A 23,420-nucleotide genomic window follows, 5' to 3' on the forward strand; every position below is an offset into this window, starting at 1 on the left:
AGCTTCTGCCAGGGCAAGACACTGAATCATTCTGAATGCTCTGTGCCATGAATTCTGATCCTTCATGTTGACTAAAGCTGTCACACATAACAATAACGAAAACCAGTGTGGATTTTGAATGCACAGCTGTGGCCTTGATTCAGTTAGTGAGGATCAGAAACAGTTTTTGAGATGACTTTGACTAGAACACAGGGAGTTGTATTCAGCACCTTCTCCGAAGCTGAATTCAGATTTCTTACTGGGATTTCTTTCAATGAAAAAACAGTTAATTTGCTTAAATAAAATACCTTCAGTTTAATTATTTGCCTAGTTTTGAATAGTTCTTCTTATTCTTCTGATGATGACAACCAGAGGTCGAATATACCAGCCTTTCACTGAAACATCTGCCTGTGAATACACCAAACTTGCTTTCATTTCTGCAGTTCATACTATAAATGTTTGTTTAATACTTGGTTTGGACAATGTTGACTTTAAGAGAATGATGTGGAAGTCTAGGAGAGATGGATAGAATTTGAAATCTGGATCCTTTGGTTATAAGGATTGATCCACTTTGATTGTAATGTATGAACCAAAGAAAACTGATGTGCTGTGGGGAAGTGGTCTGTAGCCTTATGAAAGAAGCAGCTGAAAAGTAAAATGAGTGCATCTTTTTGGAAAAAAAACATAGGTGATGTGACTGGTATTTTTTCCCTCAACACACAGCTGTATGTCTAACTGAGGAATAAAGAAAATTGTGTAATTGAGGAATAAAGAAAAATGAAATTTCTGAATAATTTCTGGTAATTCATTTAAACAGAGACAGACTTATGGAGGTGCACACTATTTTGAACAGCCAGTAATTGTGTAAGCTACACCTCACAGACAAACTTTGTCTTCCATGTAACAGCAGGTTTGCCATCCTGTCTAACCAGGTTGTTTGGTAATGTTGAAGAGCTGATCTGCTTTTGAGAGATTGTTTGAAAGCTGTGGATATGATTTTTATGTGTTTGGGCAATCAATCAATTTTATTGCTTGGCTGCTTTCCCAGCTTCTGGTTGCTTCTACTTCCTAATTTTGCTATGAACGAGCAAATGAATGTTCTAATTGTATATAAAGAGAACTGTTCTGATTGTCATGTCTTGAATTCTTAACAGCAACTTAAAGTATTAGAGCTGTAGCCTATCAGCATATCATGGCAAGTCTTGTGAATTTCAGTAATGAGTATGAGGCAAATGATACTGAAACCCAGCAGTACAGCTCTGACATATTTTTTGTAGCTGTTTCCATGTATTTTTCATCTAATGAGGATTTTTTTTTTCCTAGAAGATGAGTTTCTTTCACTGTTTCATCACAGCACAATGTTTCCAAAATGAGTTGGGTTTGAATTGCACTGCAGTCTCCATCGGTCTTCCATGTTTTGGGTGTCTTAAGGGGAAAGGAGACTGTTGACATGTTTGGTAGCTGCTGACACAAGGAGCATGGGGTTCTTTGCAGCAGCAGGAGGGTGCTTGCCCCACGGGCACCGTGGGGTCCAGCCCCAGTGGGCAGCACAGTGAGGAGCAGAGCTGTGGGTGCTCGAGCCCCAGCGTGCCGCTGCCATCCTTGGTATGGGTGCGGGAACTGCCATGGGGAGAAAACATTATAGAGGGGTAGTTGGCAACCTCAGGAGGCCAGGTGTGAAGGAGGCATCACCCAGGCACTCCAGAATGAAATTTGCTGCAGATCTCTGAGACACCTGCCCACAGCAGCTACTGCTGCTTCATTTGCCATTGAATGTCTGTTACATCGTCTCCTTTTCAGTTGCTTCATATCTTCTTTGTGCTTGATCCCATGCTGAGGTCCATTACTTGGAAAAGGTCAGTTAAAATCTGGCCAGCTGCTTCTCAGCTGCATGAGCAGTGTTGATGCAAAATGCTAGCTAGAAAATATTCTCTGCTGCTGTTTCATTGGAAGTGGTTGGTTTCTGGGGGCAGAGTGAGGTGGCTCCAATGCCCAGAATTACAGTTTGGCTGGGAAAAGAAAGAATAAAATCCCACCCCTCAAATGATATACCTGTTAAATTACTTGCTTTGCATTAGAGTAATTGCACTGTTAACCTTAATAAATTGGGATAACCCATAGGCCACACAAAAGTAGGCAAGTCAAGAATTTGCCTTAAATAATTTTCTGTGTGCTCCTAGTAATTGTATGCATCAATCTCTTTTTTCCTAAACCAACAGTGGACCAAAAATATAAGACCCTAAAATTAGGGATGTCAAGAATGCTTACTCTGTGAAGTGCTGTGCAAAATCAAAGGAAGGAGAAGCACTTTAAGTCCCTGAAATCATACTTCAAAAACCAGACTTGCTGCAACAAAATATGTATGTGTGTACATACATACATGTATGCATACACACACATAAGGAAATTACTGAAGAACTGTAGAAAGTGCCTTAAAGGGAAAATTAGGTGTTGGATCCAAGTATTGGCCAAGTGTATTTGCTTATGCACAACTCTACATCAAATTCCAGACCGGAGCCAGCTTGCATCCTGCCAGTTTACACCCCAGGCAAAAAATCTGTGTTGAGTTTCTGCCTGGCCGTGTAGATTTTCCTTGGAATAGCAAAGTCCCTTGTCATAAATTTTAAGAGAAAATATGCAAAAGGTACTAAAGCTAAAGGGCTGTTAGCATCAGTGGGAAAAATAAAAGGCACAACGAAAGCAACTAAGAATATGTTAGGATAGCTGAAGAACAGCTAGTTGTAATACAACATTTTGGATGGTTATAGCAGTGATTGTGTAATGTGTGGTCTCCTGTGAAGACTAGAATTAGATTGAAGAATTTGAACAGGGAGGGTATCATTGGATGCATGTCCCTCAGTTAAAGGAAAATAAGGTCAAATGAGAAATCGAGTTTAATAACAAGGCTGATAAAACAAAATAAATGAAATAAAAAAAATTCCAGGAGAGATGAATTTTTCATCTTATCTAGTCTTAGATCAAAATAGCTTTCCTTTAAATTAATGAGATCACCATCTCTCTGAGAAAACTGTTATGAGGTGAATAAGAAAATAGTTACGTGGGTCAATGGATTCTTAGCAAAAGAACAAAAGCTGGAATAGATAAGCAGGTAAATCAGTTTCACTTTTCAGCATCACTGTAGAAGTAGAATGCACAAAGAATGCAGTCTCTCATGGATGATTATTATATTTGGACATAGACTTTTGCAGCAAACAGGAATATCACAAAAACATCCTCAGCTACCACTCTTTGAGATAATTTTGACAAATGTAACAGTACTGGGGAAGTAATTTACTTTCTTAGAACTCATATCCTATATAACTGCTAAAAATTATCATCTGAGAAAGTGGAAATATAAACATTTTTGTTTTCTTGTCATAGTTGTTTATTCTAACCCTCTAGGCAGAGAGTCACATTCCTGAATCCCTTTGACTTTCTACCCATTAATAAGCCAATTAAATTATGCTTTTATCCAACTGTTAGAGGGACTAAAAGCATTTTTGGTTGGTTTTATCATTAAATTTCTAATGATAAACATGTTAAGTACTGTATCAGGTCATTGCATACAAGACTTGCAGTTAATGTATAATTAAATCTAATTTTAAAACAATTTCTGCTTGTTTCCTGCATGCATTTCATTAAAATTCTTTCCGACATAATGGAATTTCATTAAGAGAAAAATAGAAAACAAAGATTACATGCAACCTATTTGCCATTCATGTGCCTAAACATGCCATGCATTTTCTAATCCCTAAGCATGGGGCCAGAGTAAGAATATGTTCACAAGTGGCAGCACTGGTGTGTAGTGAATCCTGTGAGATTTCAAGGTTGGATTCACAAGCTTTGAGGGGGTAGGGTTAAAGAAAGTTTTTCTGTCCTGGCCCCAATCACAGGTCTGGTGGAACAAAGATGAACTCTTTAATGCGCCACTGATTGCTGTGGGATCCCCCAGGTCTGGTCTGTGCTGGAGAAGGATTGGACAGCAAGGTGTATGTTTAAATAACAGGACAGAGACTTGGGCCAAAAGAGGGACATCTGACCCCGCAGGGAGCTGCAGGAAGCAGGAGACAAGATAGCGAGTTGCTGGTTTGGATGTAGCGATCCCTTGTGAGCAGATCAATTTCAATTACCCACCACAGCTTGCACAGACCACAAGTGCAAAAGCTATCTCCACACTGGGAAAAAACAATTCTTTCTGTGGCAGGTGCAAAATATGAAGGAATAATGAAAAGGAGCTTTGAATCACCAATTCCTTCTCCCGTTATAACTAAGAACGTGGTAAAGAGAGATATGATTTAATACTAGGAAAAAAAAGTCATGAATCAAAAGAGATATGATGGAAATTGTGATAGGACATTCACATTGGTAGGACAATGCACAATGACAAAGGGAGTACAAAAAATATGTAAAAAATCAATATTGTGTTAATATAATTTATCAAATAGGAGTGAGGGAATAATCAAAAATATTAAAGAAGTTTGCTGTCAAGAAAGTAAAGTTTATTCTTATGGCTATGTAGTTCCAGAACTGGAGTTTGCTTGCCAGGAACTCACCCAAGCCAGAGCAGCTGCAGGTCTGCTGATTGTGATTGGGACAGAGTGTCTGGAGGACTTTGATTCCTCTGATTAGAATGCCAGTAAAAAATGGAGACTCAGCCCTCCAAGAGCTAAGTACTGTTGATAAAACTGGAAAAAAGTTTTAAAATAAATTATTACCATTTAAAAAATAGAAGAAAAACCGACAAACAAACATATACCTCCTCAAAACACCCCACCAAAACAACAACAATAACAACAAAACCAAAAACATCCAAGAAAGAAACCTCATTGCCACAAATCCAGCCAAAAAAAAATAATACCCCACACTCCAACCATCTTCATGCTTATCTTTTCTAACAATCCTCATGGTCACCAGACATGTTTGAGAAAAAAAGTACTTCAAAACTTTGCTGTTTAATTTATCTCCTTCCAACAAAAATTTCAAGCCAAAGTAACTCCTGTGGTTTTATTATTCACATTACTACAGATTATTATACATTGTGGAAACAGTCTTCATTTTTGTTTGCATTCTTGACATGTTTTATCTGGTATTTTTCCATTCAATGAGATCAGAAACCTTTACCTCGAAGCACTGTCCTTTCTTCTGCTCTCCCATTTTTCTTCCCATACACCCCCAAAGATTGAGCAAAGAAGGTGTAGTGTGTTAAAAAGTTGTGGTATTTGGTGCAGACTTTTTCTATGTGCCCTGTATGGGTATAAGGAGCATTATTTAAATGTGAACTTTCCTGAGCCTGTCATAGTTGATTTTTCCATGGATTGCTGTAATGAAACTTAAACGAATTTTAATGGCAGATTTTCCAGCATAGCTTAGTTGAACGTCTTGATATTAAATTTTAATCATCTCAAATGAAGCTCTGTGTGGTGCAATGAAATTCAGCAGAAGTATGCTGTGCTAATAAGCTGCAAAATATTAATACTGAGATGATTTTTTGTCTGTCTGGTATCAAAAGTCTTCCCTGAGCTGTAACATAAAATAAGATTTTAGCTATAAACTCAAAGCTCATTTGCTAAAAATAGCTGAGGAAAAGGAGGACATCTGTGTGTTCAATGTTACAAGGATGACTAAAGGTGACAAAGAGAAGCCATGTCTGTAGCAATTTAGACTTTCATATAGACCTCTGGAGAAGACAAATGATCCTAAAATGTATTTGGTGGTGTGCACCTAAAGGAAATTAGTAAATGTTCAACTTCCATTGCATTCCATCTAAAATACAAAGTGCTGTCCTGCTCTTCACGTTCAGTAAAATGAACTCAAACTGAAATGGAGCAGACTTTCTGAGGTAAACAGAGTCTGCAGTAACAAAAGAGGACTAAGTGAACTTGGCTGGTTTTGTCCAAAAATAATTAAATGTGAGAGAAGATGCTCTTGCTGCCCATGGATATGTCACTAGGACAAATAATGAAACCAGTAGAGGCACATTCATAGCAAAAGGCAATTTACGAAACCAATGAGGTGTAAACTAGCCATGAAGGTTAGAAGGTTAGAAGTTATTTTCCCATCAGCTGGATAAGTGAAAGTATGACTTAGGCTTCCCATAATACTGCAAGAAAAGATGTATTTCAAGTAGAAGTTGATGAGTTTTTGATGGGATATGACACAGGACATGTGGATATGCCCATGATTAGAAAAGGTCTGCTTACTCCATGCTCCCTACCTTTAAATTAAAATAGGTGGTTTACACATAACTTATTAAAGTAAGATAAAAATAATAATAATGCTGTATCTTCCACAAACAAACACAAACCCATAAGGATTAGATAATATCTTGCATTGTTTATTATTACAGTGATTTCTATAACTCAACAAAGATTGAGGCTCCCATGTGTAAATAGAAGGTGATTAAAGAAACTTGCAATAAACAATTTATCACTAATTAAAGTAAGTCAACTGTTAAATTAATTTAGAAAATCACCATTGTATTTTCATTCTTAAAAGTTCTTAATAATTATTTTTCTTAGATCAATTTTTGCATTTCAATAGTGAAATAATTAACTACAAGTGTATATAATTATTTTCCTATATTTTACCCTCCCTGATAAACACTGTCACTTTTGCTTACAAAGCTGCTTGAAATCTTGGGTTCAAGGAGCTCTCAAACATTCAGATAACAGGGAATATCTTCTCTAGCTAATGCTACATTTTAACAGATCCGTCCCACAGACTGCTGGAATAAATGCGGTAAGTGGCCAGGAAACGGCTCATAGGTTAGGGAGATGTCTTTTCCATGGTCTGATGAATTTTTAACACTTTTTCAGAATTCATAACAGTTTTTCCCACTGCATTCTTTTCAGATAGATTGGATAATGTGATATATACGCTGAATTAGTAATTTTTCAGTTCCACACTTTGTTGTGACTCTGATAATTGTACCATTTGTTATCATCACGGACGAGCACTTGTATCTGTTGGGCCATCCCTGTGCACATTGGTATGCTCTCCACACTGCCCTGCAGAAATGCAGAGCTGTGAACAGATAAGGGAAAGCCATAGCTTTTGCCACACCAATGTGTCATTATTTGACTGCTTTGATGTTCTCACACAGGATAGCTTATCCTCTGGCTTCAAAGGGATCCCACTAAACTGTAACTGCAGCAAGGGCCTACAGGATTCTCGCTGTCTGTAGAAAGCAATCTCACCTTTTTCTATTGTTCTTCTAATCTTGTGATGTTTCAAGTATATAAACCATCTTGCACATTAATCTTTGCTAGCTCACCCAAATACTTAGGTCAAGGTTTTCTATGACTAGTGGCTTTCCTAGAGCTGTGTCTTTCAAGGCTCTGCAGTCTGTGCTTCACTTTCTGAGTGTTTGGAAGTCTTCTTAAAATGCAAATGTGAAAAGTTTGGACAATATTGGTGCTTTACCTGCTGCTTATGTAAGTAGAGTGATATTGAGTAAAGTACCTTTTTAAAACATTTTTCTTCTTAATTTCTTAATTTTTAAAAAATCTTTGCTGAGGTACAAATTGCTTTCACAGGTTTTTTGATTCGTTTTTGTAAACAGTCTTACATTAAAGTAGTATAAAATCATTGCTTTGAGTCACATCTTATGCAGAGGCAATGCTACTTCTGCTTATGTTAATAAAATAGATATTAAAATATCAAAAACATCTTGACTAGAGCTAAAGAATGTAATAACTTGGAACAATGCAAGTCAAGCATCTTAAAGAGTTTGTTTTCTGTTAGAAATTTAGATCTCTTAAAAAGCATTGCCAAGCTGTAACAAGTCTTTTATTCCACAAAAACAAAATTATGTGGAAAGTGAATATTACCCTCCAGCAGAATTTAATTCCACATTCCCCAAATGTCTTTAAGTTGCTCTCTGTTCTCTCTGGCTCGGGCTTCCCTTTCTTTTTCATTAACTTTGCTGAGGTAACAACAAAGACATCTTTAGAGAATAGCAACGGAGTTTTTATTTTAAATAGGAAATACTTATGATAGATTTACCTTTTCTGTCATGACTTTGAGAAGTTTATCAGAGGAGGGGTATTAGAGAGCCTGACATCTTTCCACTTCATCTATTCTCTTTGGGAAGGTAGCCCTAAAACAGAACTGAAGGCTGAGTATGGTGGGCAGTCACCCACACAGGCTGTTTGCATGTGTATTATAGATAGCTGTGCCTATCAACAAGGAGCAAATGAAATTTTCACATTCTCACTGTGGAGTCCAGAAAGTTTAAAGATACATTATCAGACAGATGCTGAAGCATTTGGATAGAGACAGCTGAAACACTGCCTGGATAAAATCAGGTGGATCTCTGCTTAGGAGATGCCAGTTTGTACATAGAAATATTTTTCCAAGGAGATATAAAAAGAACCAATGGAATTCTCCAGTGATGTCATGAGCAACTCTCCACCCTGCTGGTTATCATGCAGGACAACCACTGTAGTCCCCCTTTCTCATCAGAGGACAGGAAGATGTAACCATGTTCTACATCTCAGGACAACCATCTCATGGAGAAGTAGCAGCATCCTTGTTTCTTGCTAGTAGCTCATCAAGCTGTGCCATAGCTCATTGAGAAATTATAGGTTTGCCTCAGGATTAAGTGGGTGAGGGGTCAGGCCCTGTGTCACACAGGAGGGCAGAAAGGTGGACCACACTGGTGCTGATCTGGGCATTCCTGAATTATCTTCCCACCTCAGAGCAGGGGATGTCCTTTTGAGCTTTTTAGAAAGATTTTGACATAATTTATGCCTATAATATAATTATCCAATTTTAATTCAGGCCAAAGCTAGTATCATTTTCAGGTTTGCTGGACAGGGGACGATGACAATGTCTACCTGCTTTTAAGTGCAGCAGCACCTTGTGGCACTATTCTGTGCCTGCCACCTGTGGAGAGCTGCTGCCAGCAGCTGGGAGCAAGATATATTTCTCAGAAAAGCAGCAGCTGATGATTTGTTGTAAGCTCAAATCTCCCAAAAGACGATTTTTTTTCTGGAGAGCACAGAGATTGGGAGGAGAGGATCAGTGAAGATGTGGGAAGTGAAGTGAGTGTGTATGAAGGATGACTGGATGGGGATTAGTTCCTCCTTTGATGGTTTTGGAGGCTGAGCAAAAGAAAATACTTAGTTTTCCTCATCCATGAAAGCTGTTGAGACAAGCAAAACGCGAAAGTGGGGTACAGAGGGGAGTGATCCCTTGGGAGAGTACCCTAATGTTTTTGAGGGGCTCATATTTGGATTTAGATAATATTTCTAATCCAAACAGTCATTTGTATATTAAAGCTATTTCAGAGCCCAAGTGGCATCTGGACACTTGCCTCCCTGCATCCACTAGCTACCACCACTGTTGCAGTGCAGATGGCAGTATGTCTGCCTTGGGGTGTAACTTATAATAGGGAGTGAAGGACTGCAGTTGCCAGAAATTGAATTACCAACAGCCAAAGGTCTGAAAAAGTGGAAAAATTAAATAGAGATAAATCACAGAGAGCTGATGGCCGCCATCCAAGTTGTCTGAAAGAACCAAACAACAAAGCAGCCAAGCTGCTAACCCAAATATATAATTTACCATTAAATTAGTACTCTACCTACCTATTAGAAATGTGCTGTTCCAGAGCTTTATACATGGCTAACCAGATTTGCTTTGGCCCCCCAAAATAATAGCTGAGAGAGTCTGTGTCACTCCTATGAAGTAACCAGAGGAAGCACAAGTGATGCCAGGGCTGGGTCCGAGTCTCACAGCAGCCCCACTCCCCTTTTTTCTCAGGCAGAGCTGACATATTTTCCCAGGTGGGCATCAGCTCATCTGCTCTGCCCTTTTCTGGTTAGGAGAGGGAGGGCAGGAAGGAGACCCACCACTCTTCCTAGCACCAGGGTGGGTTGTACGATGCTTTCTGTGGCATTGGAGGCCAAATTCAGCCTTTTACAGACATAGAGCTGAACCATAAACACAGGCTTATGGAGGCACTTTGGTGGTGAGAATCTGCTAAATGCAGGCAGTGTGGGTTTTATGCTATGACTTGCAACACTAAAATTTTGCATCACAGACTTTTGATCTTGCAGCACTATTAATCTGGAGCTCTGCAGCAATTCAAAATGCATTCAAACAGTACCGTTCAGATCCAGACCTGCTGTCAAAGGTTGTCTGCTAGAATCTCATGCTCAAATTAATAAAAGTTATTACCTGATTTTTTCCCAATATGTGTGTGGGGGGTAATCTTCCCCCAAAATGCAAGTTTATCAATATGCAGAAATCCAAAACCTTCATGTTCCCACATCCAGTATCCTGCCAGGTGCAGATCTCTAATTCCCTTCTTCATAGTGTCAGGATTACAGTTTTCACTGAATTAGGAATAGTGGTCTATGGTGAGGAGAATTTCTAGCTTTTTCATTAAGTAAATGCCAATAATACATCGGAAAGCGTAGGAAGAATAATTTCATACATTATTAATTCCCTGTAGAGAATGCAAAATTTAAAAGAGGTTTGTTTTTCTGCATTTATTTTTCTTAGTTTAGAGAATGGGAAAAAAATCCATTTTAACTGTATTGAGTTATACTTGGGACTAAGCAGACTAATGAGAATCCATTTTCTCCCTAACCTCTCTTAAAGGTTTTCCCTGAAGGGTGTGCACCAAAGGGAAATAACAGTGCTGTGACTTTGCCTTTTAAAAGACAGACCATTCAGATGCTGATCTCCTCCCCACTAAGGAGAGAGCAGGTGTGCATAGAAATAGATTCATGACCTTCTTATGTGTCTAACTGTGCTATACGTCTCTTTTCTCCAATTCAGCAAGCTTGGCTGCCTTCACTGTGGTACAACTGACACGTTGATCCATACCTTGTGTCCCTCCCGAAGGTGAGAAATTCAGACCAGGAGAACTATCTCACCAACATCTTTTAAAAATTAGTTTAGCTAATGAAGTATCTCCATAGAGTCCAGAGACTGAATGGGAATGCCAAGACTTACCTCTACAGGTAGTTCTTTCCCTAAAGCTGGTGTAAAGGGCAGTGGAAAAACACTGTAATTAACAAGTTGGATTTTTGAATAGGAGAAAGACTTCAGTATCCTGGTTTTGTTCACCTGGTATCTCCCCCAAGATGCACCTTTAGAAAAAATATTTTGGTTTTTTGTTTGTTTGTTTTTTTCTTTAAGAAAGGGGGTTATAGGCAGTTAAAAGTATCTGTTTCTTTCCTAAATAGTTCCCAAAAGAGTATACCTTTTCCAGACAGACATGGCCTTCCCAGGGTTATTTTTTCTAACAAAAGGAAGAATTTTCACAACATGTCTAATGAAAGTTCTTATCAGCATAAGCCAATACTGAACAATACACAGGATGCATATTTCTAAAGGAAAGAAATATACTGATGTCCAAAAGTGAGTTTGCCTTCAAGAAGAATGAAAATACCAGAAGCACTGAGCATTGAGATGGGGGAGAAGAACCCTGTGGCTCCTTGCTCAGCACCTCTGGCTGGCATTGCCTGAAATTCCAGGTCAGCATTAGCAGTGAAGTGCTATGAAAGATAATTGCTTTAAAGTCCCATTACTGAGTAGGGACTGCACATTAGAGTGATCATGTTAAAAGTCCTGGAGGACCAGCAAGGGAAGTGAGATGAAAAGAATAACAAAGCAACAATGCAGAATGGGGTGAGGGGTGAGATCTAGAGATCTAGTTTCCTAAAGATTAATCCATCTCAAAGAAAAAAAACCCAAAAATGAAAGCCTTTTATATATTAATACATTCATAAAAAATATAAGTACCTATTTGTATAGAAGTAAAAAGAAAAAGGAGGTGGGATCCAGTGTACAGGGCAGCTTGTGAAGCAGCAATCAAGAGACTGGTTCTATTCTTAGCATTTTATTCTTCTGCACTTCTTTTTCCTGTCACTTTGCTAGCCTGAAAGATCTCTGCAGCAGATTAGTAGCTGTGAGAGGTGTGTGATTTATAGAGTAGCAGCAAAGCTGCCAGTTCCCACCTGGGATGCATAGCTATAGTGTCATTATTGTAAAAATTATGATGTCTTGCAGTTTGCTTAAGCTCAGTCCCAGTTACATGCATGTGCATACACAATTTCACCAAAACCAGCCACTACAATTATCTTTGCTGTCTTTGACTCTTGGGATGTGTTTGTGAATAAGAGTGTGCAACAGTATTTCAAATTTTCTGTTGTGAAGTCACAGTTATTTCAGAGGCATTCACAATAAGGGAGGAATTTAAACACACCCTGCAATACTTCTTATCTTTTTCCAGCATGAATTTTCTTTGTGTTACAGCTATCTATGAGCCTTTGGCAAGATTCTTCTCGAAGCTCTCACTCTCATTTTTTCTTTTTTCCCCAAAGCTCAAGTATGGTGAATAACACTGAGTCATCTGCACACATTCCCTGCTCTCTGATTTTTTCACCTTCTTTCTGTTTGTTCATTAGCAGTTGAGACTGAACACTAGGATTGCAATCAACTAACTTTTGAGGTTTGTAATGCAGAGGTTTTAATCTGAGTCAGTGTCCCCAAGCTTCTTTTGCAGCCTGTGGAGAGGAATAAACAGTTGTAAGACATGATTCATCTCATCTTAAACTGGATTTGTGAAACAGGTCAGATGAATCATATCTTAGAAGCCCTCTACAGACCTAAGCTTGCTTAAGCATGAAAGAGAAATAGTCTCATGTCAGATCAGAAGAAAAAGAAAAAATAAGCCTATGTATCTTGATTTTTGGAGGAGTGGGAAAGGATGACAGCATTGCCCTGCAAGGTTATTGATATTCCCTCACCATATCCCAGGTAACGTCCCAGGCATAGGTTGGCATGTACCAGGAGAAGCAGCTGCACCAGCAGACCTGTGTGAGTGGGATGAACTGGGGCAAGGGTGTGAGGGGAGAGCAGACACCCCACTGGGTGAAACCAGGTGAGCTGTGATCAACCTGGCCTAAATCTGAAGGGGTAGCCCTGGCTTTTTGCAGTTCCCTCACCCCTGCTACCTGCTCCTGTTTTCCCCTCTCTGCCACATTTGCTACCTCTGCTGCCAGAGGGGAACAGTGACTTGATTATCCATGCAAAGAGTATCTCCAAATAAAGATAAAAAAAAGTAAAAGAAAATGGATTGAAGCTGGATCTGAGAGCCCCTCAAGCTTGCCTCATGGGCACTAGGACTGACATGAGAGGGAAAAGCAGAAAACCTCTGGGAAAAGGGAAGGTAGTCTTTGTCAAAGTATGTTTAACGGATAATTCTCATGTCTAGATGTTGTATTTCTGACAACTCCAAGTTGTTCTTGCCTGGAGCTTGGAAATATTATTCCCTTCTTTTTTATTTTCTTGGACCCTGCAAGGTTTCTATCCCTGAAGTACTACAAAGCAGAGACATTATCAGCCTCTCTGTGGTACCTCAGAGGGTGTGAAGCAGAATATCTGCTGAGGTGTTTTTGCGGTAATACCGAAGCTTATTACAAACATGCTTTTTCACACCAGAGCTTTTTATATTCGTGGTTTTGGAAAGGTAAGCAAATATTCTCAAAAAAATATATGTTCTTTTCACGAAATGTAGCCAATGGGAGGTCTGTTTTGCCATCACAGAATGATTCTCTGGTATTAAAGTCTGGCCAGGAATCAAAATTTGATGTTATCTATGAAATAGCTAGACAGACTAACAAATGTCCTACTAGAAGTGATTTATGTCAGATCTCCAAGTATATACTTACTATTGGCTTATGGAAAGAAGCTCCTGCATGACAGAATAGGACATGCTGGTTGCATTCTGAATTTTGACTGAAACATTTGATACTTAAATCTAGAATGGCAGGTAAAATTTATGGGACGAAGGTTACGAGTCAGTTCACATCTCTTGACAATTACATCCATGACAGAAGCCAGACCTGCACCAACCATGACCAAGTGGGCCAGCTCAGTCCTACTGTGGGAACTGGGGTATCATCAGAACTAAGCCATTGCAGTCCAAAATCAGTCTTATTGGATTTGGAGGTTTGTTATTGTAGCAACTAAAACAAAAAGTCAGTTCTACAAATGTTATGGCTCTATGAGTGTCTGTAATTAAGGCCCTGTTTTAGCAAACCCCTCACTTTCTGAACAGCCTGTTTTTCATAGAACCTCATGTTGATTCTCCCTCACATTGGTAATGTGAGGGCTTCTTTCACACTAAAAGTTAAATAAATTAGGGAGGTTGAGAAAAGCAAGATTTAGGGTGTACAGATATGAGCAAGGTATCTAATTTGAAGCTGGATTGAATTTGGTAGGATTTGGCTAGCTTGGAGAAAACGTTTTGAATAAATAAATAAATTTAAATTTCTTGTGAAAAGTAAGCTGTTCATGTAGAAAAAAATTCTGCAAGTTGAGACAGAAACAGCTCAAGATGAATGCTGGTTCTTGCTTTAGTGAGGATACTCATCTAATAAAATATTCTAAAGGAGAAGACTACCAGCAAAATGTCTCTGCCCCTTTATTTGCCATCTCTCTTTCATATGCTTGTACAGGTGAGTTGATATTTTAACTTTAAAGCTTTGCAACCCAAGATACATTGGGAATGTGCAAATCCAGAGCTGAGAAACTGGAAACTAATGACAGCTCTGTATACCTGGCAAAACTACACCAGTTTAAGTCAGTTGAGGACTCAACATAATCTCTAGGAAGAATCATGCTCCTAGCTTTCGCTGAAGTACATTCTCTTTCTGTCATCTTGTACAAGCCTTGCTGACTTTTATCTTCATTAGCAGCTTGACTCTGTATTACATCCAAAAAGCTCTTCACTTGAGTTTCAGTCCCAACAAAGAGTGTCACTGGAGGACAATGTGTTGTGTGCATCACATATGTGCCGCGTATTTTTAGGCTTTAAATGAGATAGAAGTCACAGCGTAGAGTTAAGCCATTCCAAGAAGTAAGTGCCACCTGAGAAGGAAAAAAACTCCATATCTACAATTCACAGATTACAGCAAAAAAATTTAATATAAAAATCTGTTCACCAGGGAGCAAGAGGAAAAATATGTCTAAAAGTATACAGAATCAGAGAATAGTTTGGTTTGGAAGGGACTCTTAAAGATCATCCAGACCAGTCCCCCAGCAATGAAGGCAATAAAAGTAGAGACAGTATTCTAAACCATCTTCTTTTCTGTCCATATATGATGAATCTTCAGAACCTCACTGTGAGCTTTTCCATCCCCATGAAGCAGAGAGATTTTACTCTGGCAATGTGCTTTGTGAGGCTTTTCAGGGGTCTCTCCTGTGATGAGCTGACATTTTAGCAGTAATGGGAGCTGCTGGTAGTGATGGAACTGGAACATTGTTCTTTCCCTTAAATTTTGTCCATTTTGATTAACCAGTCCACAAGAGCTACTGGGGTGTTTCTTGAATGTAACAAGTTAAAGGATCACTGTACTAGGCCACACACTTCTCTTGTGGAAGCTGGAAGTAGCTAAGGCTGACTGCTCAGTTTCTGAAAGCAAATTCCTTTCTTTATTTTACTCTTCCACCTCTGAGAAAGAAAACAGCTCCCAGATGAAAATTTTTTCTCCCATTTCTCTTAGTAGAAAGCTCTATGGTTAAGAAATCGCATCACAAAGTACCTTTATTTTATATTAGCTCTTTGAGCAGAAAAAGTTCAAACTTTCATGAAGAAGAAATAAAATTTATTTTCTAATTTTTGCCTAATGTTATTTCTCTTTATGCTGTAAGACTGATACAGAGCTCTTGTTTCCCTGAAGTGGCTGGAGGATGACACAGGGAGGCTGTTTACAAAGGCTGACATTAGGCACAGGAAGTTCATCTCTTTATACTGCCTTTAAAGTTAGAAGTGCTAGAATGGATGACTCAGAGAAGAAGCAGCTGAATTTGGGTGCTCTTGCTTGCCTGCTTAAAGGCTGTAGACAAACTAGGCTGCCTTAAATTGTGTGTATCTTTTAATATAAAAAGTACTCAAATGGTATATCTTTAAATATGCTCACTATTTTGATCTGTACCACTGCTCTCACACACTTTGACAGATGGATATCTTCCATTTGTCTTCTTCTTCAGTGGTATATCACAAGTGTCAGCTTGAGCAGTAAAGCTGATCTAGAGTTACCCATGCTTTATTATTTCTGTTAATAGTCCATGAAAGATCAGTGGTCTGATAAAGGGCCACAAAATTATTCAGGCTAATAAAATACAGAGAATAATACTGGTGAGAACTTATGAAATACCCAGCAGACATTGGTCCAAGGTCACGTGTTTATAATAATTTGAAGGACTAGGAGCCAAAATTCTGCAAATTGTCACCATAACCACAACTGGAATTAGGCATCAACCAGTGTCATGGGTAGGATTGCACCTACTAGGATTTTCTGTGTGCTAATCAATTTAATGTTTGACCCTTGTGAATCTTGGCTGCTAATACAGAATGGAGGAGATTATATGGTGCTTGTGGTGTAGAGGCCATGGAGGCCATCAAGTGCATGAAGGCAGGAGCATGGCATAATTAGGAGACATTGTGCTTGCTGCATTTATGTTGGCTGCCTCTCATTGTGCTCAATGTGCAGTTGGTTGGTGCATGCCTTGCTTACCTGAAGGATTTTGTTTGGTTTTGTTTACTGAGAAGTCCTTTTACAGTAAGCATTTGATGGCCCTGAATAGCATGCAGTGTTCTGTCATCATGCATGTCTGGGCACAACTTGCATCACAGCCCTTGTGTGAGTCCCAGACAATGTAGGAAAGTTCTGTTAATGGGAGTTATGTTTTGTAGATGGGGACTGTGTGTGCTGCTGCTGCACACACCCAGCTGGCAGAATGATAAACCACAAGTTTGTGTTAGCAGTGTAGAACCACTTTTGCATTTTACCATCGCAGTAAAGACAGAGTGATGAAAAAAGGCAAGTAGACTCCAGTCAATACTGCTTTATGTCATCTTCTCCTCACAGCTCACACTCTTTCTTTCCTGAGGTTTGCTCCACTTCATTTTCACCTGCCACCTTGCTGACAGAGCTTCCCTAGCTCTGAAGTGCAGCAGGTAGCAGATGGAAGGTTTTTGACTCATCAAGGGTCTTTTTTGATAAACATCCCCATGGCACTGTCCAGACTCTCAAAATCATGTGGTTTCAGTTGTTGTTTCAGATTCTCAGTTGTTTATGAGCAGGACAGCATTTATTTTTGCTGCTGTGCAGGTGCCAAAGTATAATTTCTCTGTGGAGAAACAGAAACCAGAATGTGATGTACCTGTGAGATGCTTTTTTTGAAGATGATTACCTAAATACTGAACACCATTTTTTATTATTTTGTCTAGGAAGCATTCCTTGTTCCTTGCTGAAGAAGTAACTCTTCTTTCTGCTATCTTCAGACACTGGATAGATGGGTGGCAAGTAGGAACAGGCAAAGCAATCCTTTCTGTAGGACTCAGCTCCCTGCAGTTCTGGAAAGACTTGCAGCTTTCCTTAGAATGTATCCCCTGCATGTTCTTTTAACATTGAAACATTAAGACATTGAAAGCATGATAGAAAACTGCTGTGGCATAAGTACTAAAACCAAGTAGACTATGACTTATTATTTCTGCTGAAGCAGAGCTGTAGCTGTCCATAAAAATTTTAACATGGTGAGTTAGAGCTGAATGCATAAAAAGTGGTAGTTGGTAGGTGGCCTTATCTCATCTTAATCGGATCTAAACCATGACTAAGTGGTGTAGTCTTTGAAGGAATCATAACATTGCATTTTCCTCTGTTCAGCTGATCAGTAAACATCTCAGCAGTTACAGTCATTCACTGAAATACCTGTCCATTCTTATTTATTTCTGAATTTTCCTTCCACAGCAGACTGAAATTCCCATTTTATGCTTTTTATGCCCTGTGATACAGACACAGAGGAAATGTGCAGTTACAGTCAGCTGTGCTGGTGTGGAAAGCAAAGGAGGGAACTCTGGATGTGAAGAAAGGTGTGGTAATAGTGTGAAGAAGCAGGAAGATAGAAATGGGGAAGTTGACCCTGAAGGCGAAGCTCAGGGGAGTGTGAGCACTCAGGGGCTGTGTCAGGCTCTCCTAATGCTGGGCCTCCTCCTGGATTTCATGGAGTTCAGAGTGTCAAAAGCTCTCCAGGAGATGCCACTCATTCAGGCTCTCTCCTTTTAGTTACCATGACCAAGCAAGCAAGGGGAGTAAAATGCAGGAACAACACTGCACATGTGCTTTGCAGTGTCACACGTGGCAGCCAGCGTGGCTTTGTGGGGTCTCTATGGGCCTTGTGAGGTACAGACAGAAAACATTGTGCTGATTTCCCTGTGGCTGAAAAGTTGCTGCACCAGGCAGATACATGTTTGAAAGAAAGCAATTAAGGAAAGCAGCAATCGTAGCACCATCATATATATATATCTATTCATATGTGGTTAAGAGCATAAGTAATTCTGGCTGTCTTTTTGGGAAATTTTGCTCCTTCTTTATTTCATTTGCTAATAACTTTCTGACAACTGAGTCATCAAATTACAATAAAAGAATAGAAAATATTTTTAAGAGTGAAAATTTTAGCCAGTGTCTGACAATTATGGATGTACTTACTTTCATTGGAAAAAATATTTAGGTAAGAACATGGGACACATCCACCGTATGTGAAGAAAGAAATATGGGCATGTCTGTCACTACAGAAGTACCTAAAAGCAAGTAATACAGAAAAGGAGAGATAAAATGAGGTAGAGTTAGAAATTTGAGTATTTCAGTAGCATTAGCTGCAGATATTCTGTATGTAGCTTATTCTGTTTGTATCTTCCTCTCTATTTTTGTACTTAATAGCATACAGAAAATGAAAAGAACTAGGTAGTTTTAAAAACTTATTAGATTATTAAACTCTAAAGCAGAAAGGCCACTATTCTGGTAAAAGACAAGAATTCTGGCATGTTTCAGTTTTCTCACTGTTAATGCACATCTTCTTTTTGCTCATAATTATCCTACATGGAAAAACGTTGCCATTCTTGCTTCCCTGAAGTAATTCTAGTTAAATTCCTAGTTCACAATCCAGTTTGGTCATTTGCTCACATTATTAAAACCCTGGTCTTCATTTACTAAGGCATCGAAAAAATTGTTGTTCTTAGTATATTTGCGCACACTTCACAACAGTCTAAAATCTACCATTGTTCTAAGCTTCTCAATTTGTAATTCTCCAGTACACTGATAGAAAAAAAAATCACCGTGGGGCAGAGAAGAAACTCTTGAGTTTCTGCTCAAGGCCCTGCCTGTGAGTCAGCACACGGCTAAGAGCCACGTTTTGGCAGTTTCTCGAGGGGAACGGCGCCTCGGTCCGCGCGGTGCCGCGCCAGCGGATCCACCTCCCTGGCAAAGAATCAGCACCAACAAGGACTCTGGCCCTGTGAGCAGAGAGAAGAGTTTGGGGGCTGGTTTGTTTGTTTGTTTGTTTGCCTTTCTGAAGCACGTTCTGATCTTTTGATGGCACGTGCTTTATAAATGCAGAATATGATGACGTGCTTCCCAAGGAAGCAAGTAAATAACTTTAGTAATGATAGCCTTGGCCTAGTGTGCCATTAGTCTGGGCATTGCACAGTCATAATGAAGGACAGCATTTGTTGTTCAGAACTGGAAAATTAAGGGAGAGTACATCAGACAGCTGCAGCAAAAAGTTAATTATCAGGATGGATCAGACTGCATTGGTCAGGCTAAAAAGCACTCTCTTGGCACACATTGTCTAACCACCATTCTTGTTGGCAATGCAAGGCCAGATAAGGAAAGAGATTAAAATTTAGCTTAGTGGACGTCCTCAGAGGTCTGCTTTTCTTGCATATGTAGTGGCAATAGAGTCAATAATGTTGTCAGAGTCCATATTGGTGATGGAGAAGTGGTTGGAGCCTGCACTGTGCCACAAAATACCACACCTAATGAAGGCCTAATGCCTCCTGTAGGATAAATATCTTTGTATTGAAAGGGACTCCTCCATTGGCAGTGTGACTGCCTCCTAAGAAGTTCATGCTTTCCTTGATGAGCTGCCTAATGAAGTAGAACAACAGCAGAGTCAGCATAAATCTTCATCTAGGTCTTCACTCCACTCGTTGCACTAATTATTAATAATTTATTATGACCAGGTTTTGGATATCTGAGCAATTACAGTGCCATTCATGTGATTTTGTACAGCAGCTAGGCCACAGGAGGAATGACCTGAGCAACACTGACGGAAGTTAATAACTTCTACATTTCCTTACCATCTCCAGGTGCAGGGCCTCAGTGAAATTAAAGAAAATTGCTGAGAGCCTAAAGGTCTGCTGAGAGATCAAGAAATTGTCCACTTCTATTCGTGGGACAGTGTTGTTGAAATGGTATTACTTTAGAGCCACTTTGAAAAAAAATGTATTTACACTATCTTATAAGTGGAATCTATGAATTCTTGCTTGTTTGTTTGTTTAGTGAAAATGGCCACTGAATAATTTATATACATTACTACAACAATTTCAGAGGACTAATACTGTCTAGGTTCTGAATAGATAAGGATAATTGGAGCTTCATATTAAGGGAACTAAAGAAACTGTTCTCCTGGAAAGAAATTAAATAACAGTTGTGAATATCTTTTTTTATTTATCTCGTTGTTGTGCCTGCAGGCCTTCCTAATCTTTTAGTGCAGTGACATGCTGTAAAGAGGCATTATAGCTCAGAGCCTTGGTAGGGAGAGGATGAACATCCCTGATGGACCAGGGAAGAGAGTAAGAGGAAAGGTCTTGTACTACCGCCTGCACTGGAGTCTATTTATCCAATAATTTAATCCTCCTATCAGAAAGGCATTTTTGAAGAACTGTATCTCTTTAATTTCCCCTTCTTTCAAAGGCTGATTCTTTCATAGGAGGAGGTGGGGGAACCCATGTGCAAGGAAGGGGGTGGCTGCTCCTTCCTGTGGAGCACAGAGCAGCAGCCCTGGGGCCAGGAGGAGGGAGGGCAGCAGGGAGGGGGAAAACATGGCACAGTAAGGGCTCACCCCGCAGGGACACAGTGAACTAGGGGAGATGGTTTGTACAGCCTTTGCCTTTCTCTCTGATGGACCTAGCCACAGAAGGTTGCTCGGAATTGTTTGACTTTCCCAATTTGAAACACCTTTTGGTCTTCCTTGGAAAAGTCACTTTACGGAGGAGGTTCAAGCAAATCTGCCTCAGAGCCCCAGTGTCTTGGCAGGTGGAGTTGACAACAATTGGCTGACTTGGGCTTCCACTGTGACAAGTAGGAAACCAGAAGAGAGACTAATATCTGTGGCAGAGCATCATATTCTCTTCCTTAAAGCATAGCTAATGCTGAAACAAGCTAAAAGCCTGGCATGCAAAATATACTTTTTTTAAAGGCTAAAACAGTCAGACAAGGTCATAATTTTCTTTCTTTTTCCCTTTGCAGAGCTTCCAACGAATTTGCATTGCTTGTGTGGGGACAGCTACTGCTGTTGGCAGGGGGCAGTGCTTCTTTTCACTTCATAACTCTGGTCATGGCTTCATGCAAGCAAGGCAATCCATGAGGCAGTGCTGTGAGAGTCCAGTTGAAAGCTGAACAACTGCAGTAGGAGAAATTTAAGACCTGATGGGTTTAAAGCTGCTGGGGGATTTAAGTAATATTTTTTATTTTGACTAATTAATTTTCTAGCATTTTAGTGCAGGTTAATGGCTGAGTAACGCTTTGGACAAAAGGACGGATACCTGTTTGATGTGTGTTTTCTTAGCAATAAAGACATACTGGTACCAAATATATTTAGAGACTGACACCCTGCCCCTTGAGACTGACACCCTGCACCCTTGTTGGTGCAGCCCCCTGCCAGCCTGCCCTTGGACTGACATCAGCAGCATAGGCAGGATGCCCCCCACAATCTTTGTGTGAACGCTGCTCCTCTCAAATCACACTGCCATTGCCGAAGCCAAGGGCCAGCACGACTCTTACCCACATTTACATGGCATTTTCATGGCTGGTTTTTGCTCCCAGGTGACCTGGATACCAAATGTCCCTGGATGACCATCAGAGCCACAGCATTACTTAGGATGCTCTATTTGCTTTTAGCAATCAGTGGAGTTACTGTGTTCAGGGTGTGCTGCTGCTCAACTCTCCTACTGGCAATAAAGTGTTTATAAACTATTCCAACCACAGGTAGTTAGCAGATAATCTTGGGGAAAAAACAAAGGGCAGCATATTTGCATCAGGAGCACAGGGAAACCTTGCAGTGTCTGATGTGCCTTATCCTCTCCCCATTTGATTTCCAGCTGCCATATCCTGATCATCTCAGTGCTGCAGCACTGTAGCTCCTCTTCTTAAATGGTAGCAGTAGTAAGAACAGTAGGGCTGGGGCATATTTCCTTCATTTGATGCCCTCCTTCACCTCCTGACAGCCACTTTTCTCATATTTGCACTGTGAAGAATCAGTAGTTTAAAAATAGAAATGAAGGGAAGAAGGAGAAAGAAAGAACCTGAGCCCAGCTTCACCCAGGATTTTGAAAAGTCTGTTTTCTTTTTAAAACTTTTACTCTATTAGTGACATTATCACAGAAGTCCTTGTTGATGTCTATGTGTTTTTATAACATTGTAACTGACTTTCTTTTTTTCTCCTCTTCTCTCCCAGTGGAGTTTTTATACTGTGATTTGGCTTCCATGAAGTCTATACGGCAATTTGTGCAGCAGTTTAGAGCAAAGAATTGTCCACTCCATGTCCTGGTGAATAATGGTGAGTTCTGTTTTTTTCTTCACATACCTGTAGGGGAAGATGTGACAAATTGAGGTCCTATCTATCACTTCAGATTTCAGATAGATTATCTGAACCATACAGCAGGTTACCATAAGGCTATATTAACTGGTATGTCTTTCTAGAGTTAAATTGCATTTTTTGGAGAGATTGTTAGCTGAGGAGTCTGAACACTTCAATGCCACACCTGCTCATGTTGTTATTGCAAATCTGGTTCCTTTGCTGTCATTTTTTAGCTCTCCAGCATTAAAAAGAATGCAATTATACAGGAATCTGAGCATCTCTAAGAAAAATAAGAAAGGAAATAGCAGCTCTACTTTATGCCAGTAGAAAATCTGTCTTTTCACCTTTATTTACTTTCTCTCCCCTTATGTTTTTCCCTGTATAAACACTTGTTTACTGTGGGTGACTGGTGAGCTGGGCTGGGGCTTTAATCCACCTGAAATATAATTTGGCAAATTATCCAGCAACCTCAGAGAAGTCACTGCATAGATCCAGGTGCTACTGGAAAGCTGTTCATAAAACTGCATCCTCAGTGGTCAGAGCACAAATTAAAAGGATAATATTTATCTTGCATTCATACAATCATCAAATGAATCTAATTATTTTTAGGGATTTCAGCTTTTGTTATTCACATACTTGCTATCTAATTTTGTATTATAGCCGCGGTATTTTTGGAAGCCAGCCTGTACAATAATTTTCTTCCAGAAACCATGGATGCTCTGCATGCACTGTCCTAAAGGGGAATTTTCACCTGTCTATTTAAATAGGGGAAAAACCCACCA

At 39.6% G+C, this 23,420-nt stretch overlaps 1 protein-coding gene across 1 annotated transcript in view; it reads left to right on the plus strand.

Moving 5' to 3' along the window:
- Positions 1-23,420, plus strand: part of DHRSX (dehydrogenase/reductase X-linked) — a 162,515-nt gene that overhangs the window by 80,019 nt on the left and 59,076 nt on the right. Inside the window, exon 4 of the mRNA XM_066545172.1 lies at positions 22,516-22,617. Coding sequence (XP_066401269.1) covers positions 22,516-22,617 — 102 coding nt within the window. The remainder of the gene's footprint in view (positions 1-22,515; positions 22,618-23,420) is intronic.

The sequence above is a fragment of the Molothrus aeneus genome, chromosome 2 (genome assembly GCF_037042795.1).
Source record: "Molothrus aeneus isolate 106 chromosome 2, BPBGC_Maene_1.0, whole genome shotgun sequence".
Lineage (NCBI taxonomy): Eukaryota > Metazoa > Chordata > Aves > Passeriformes > Icteridae > Molothrus > Molothrus aeneus.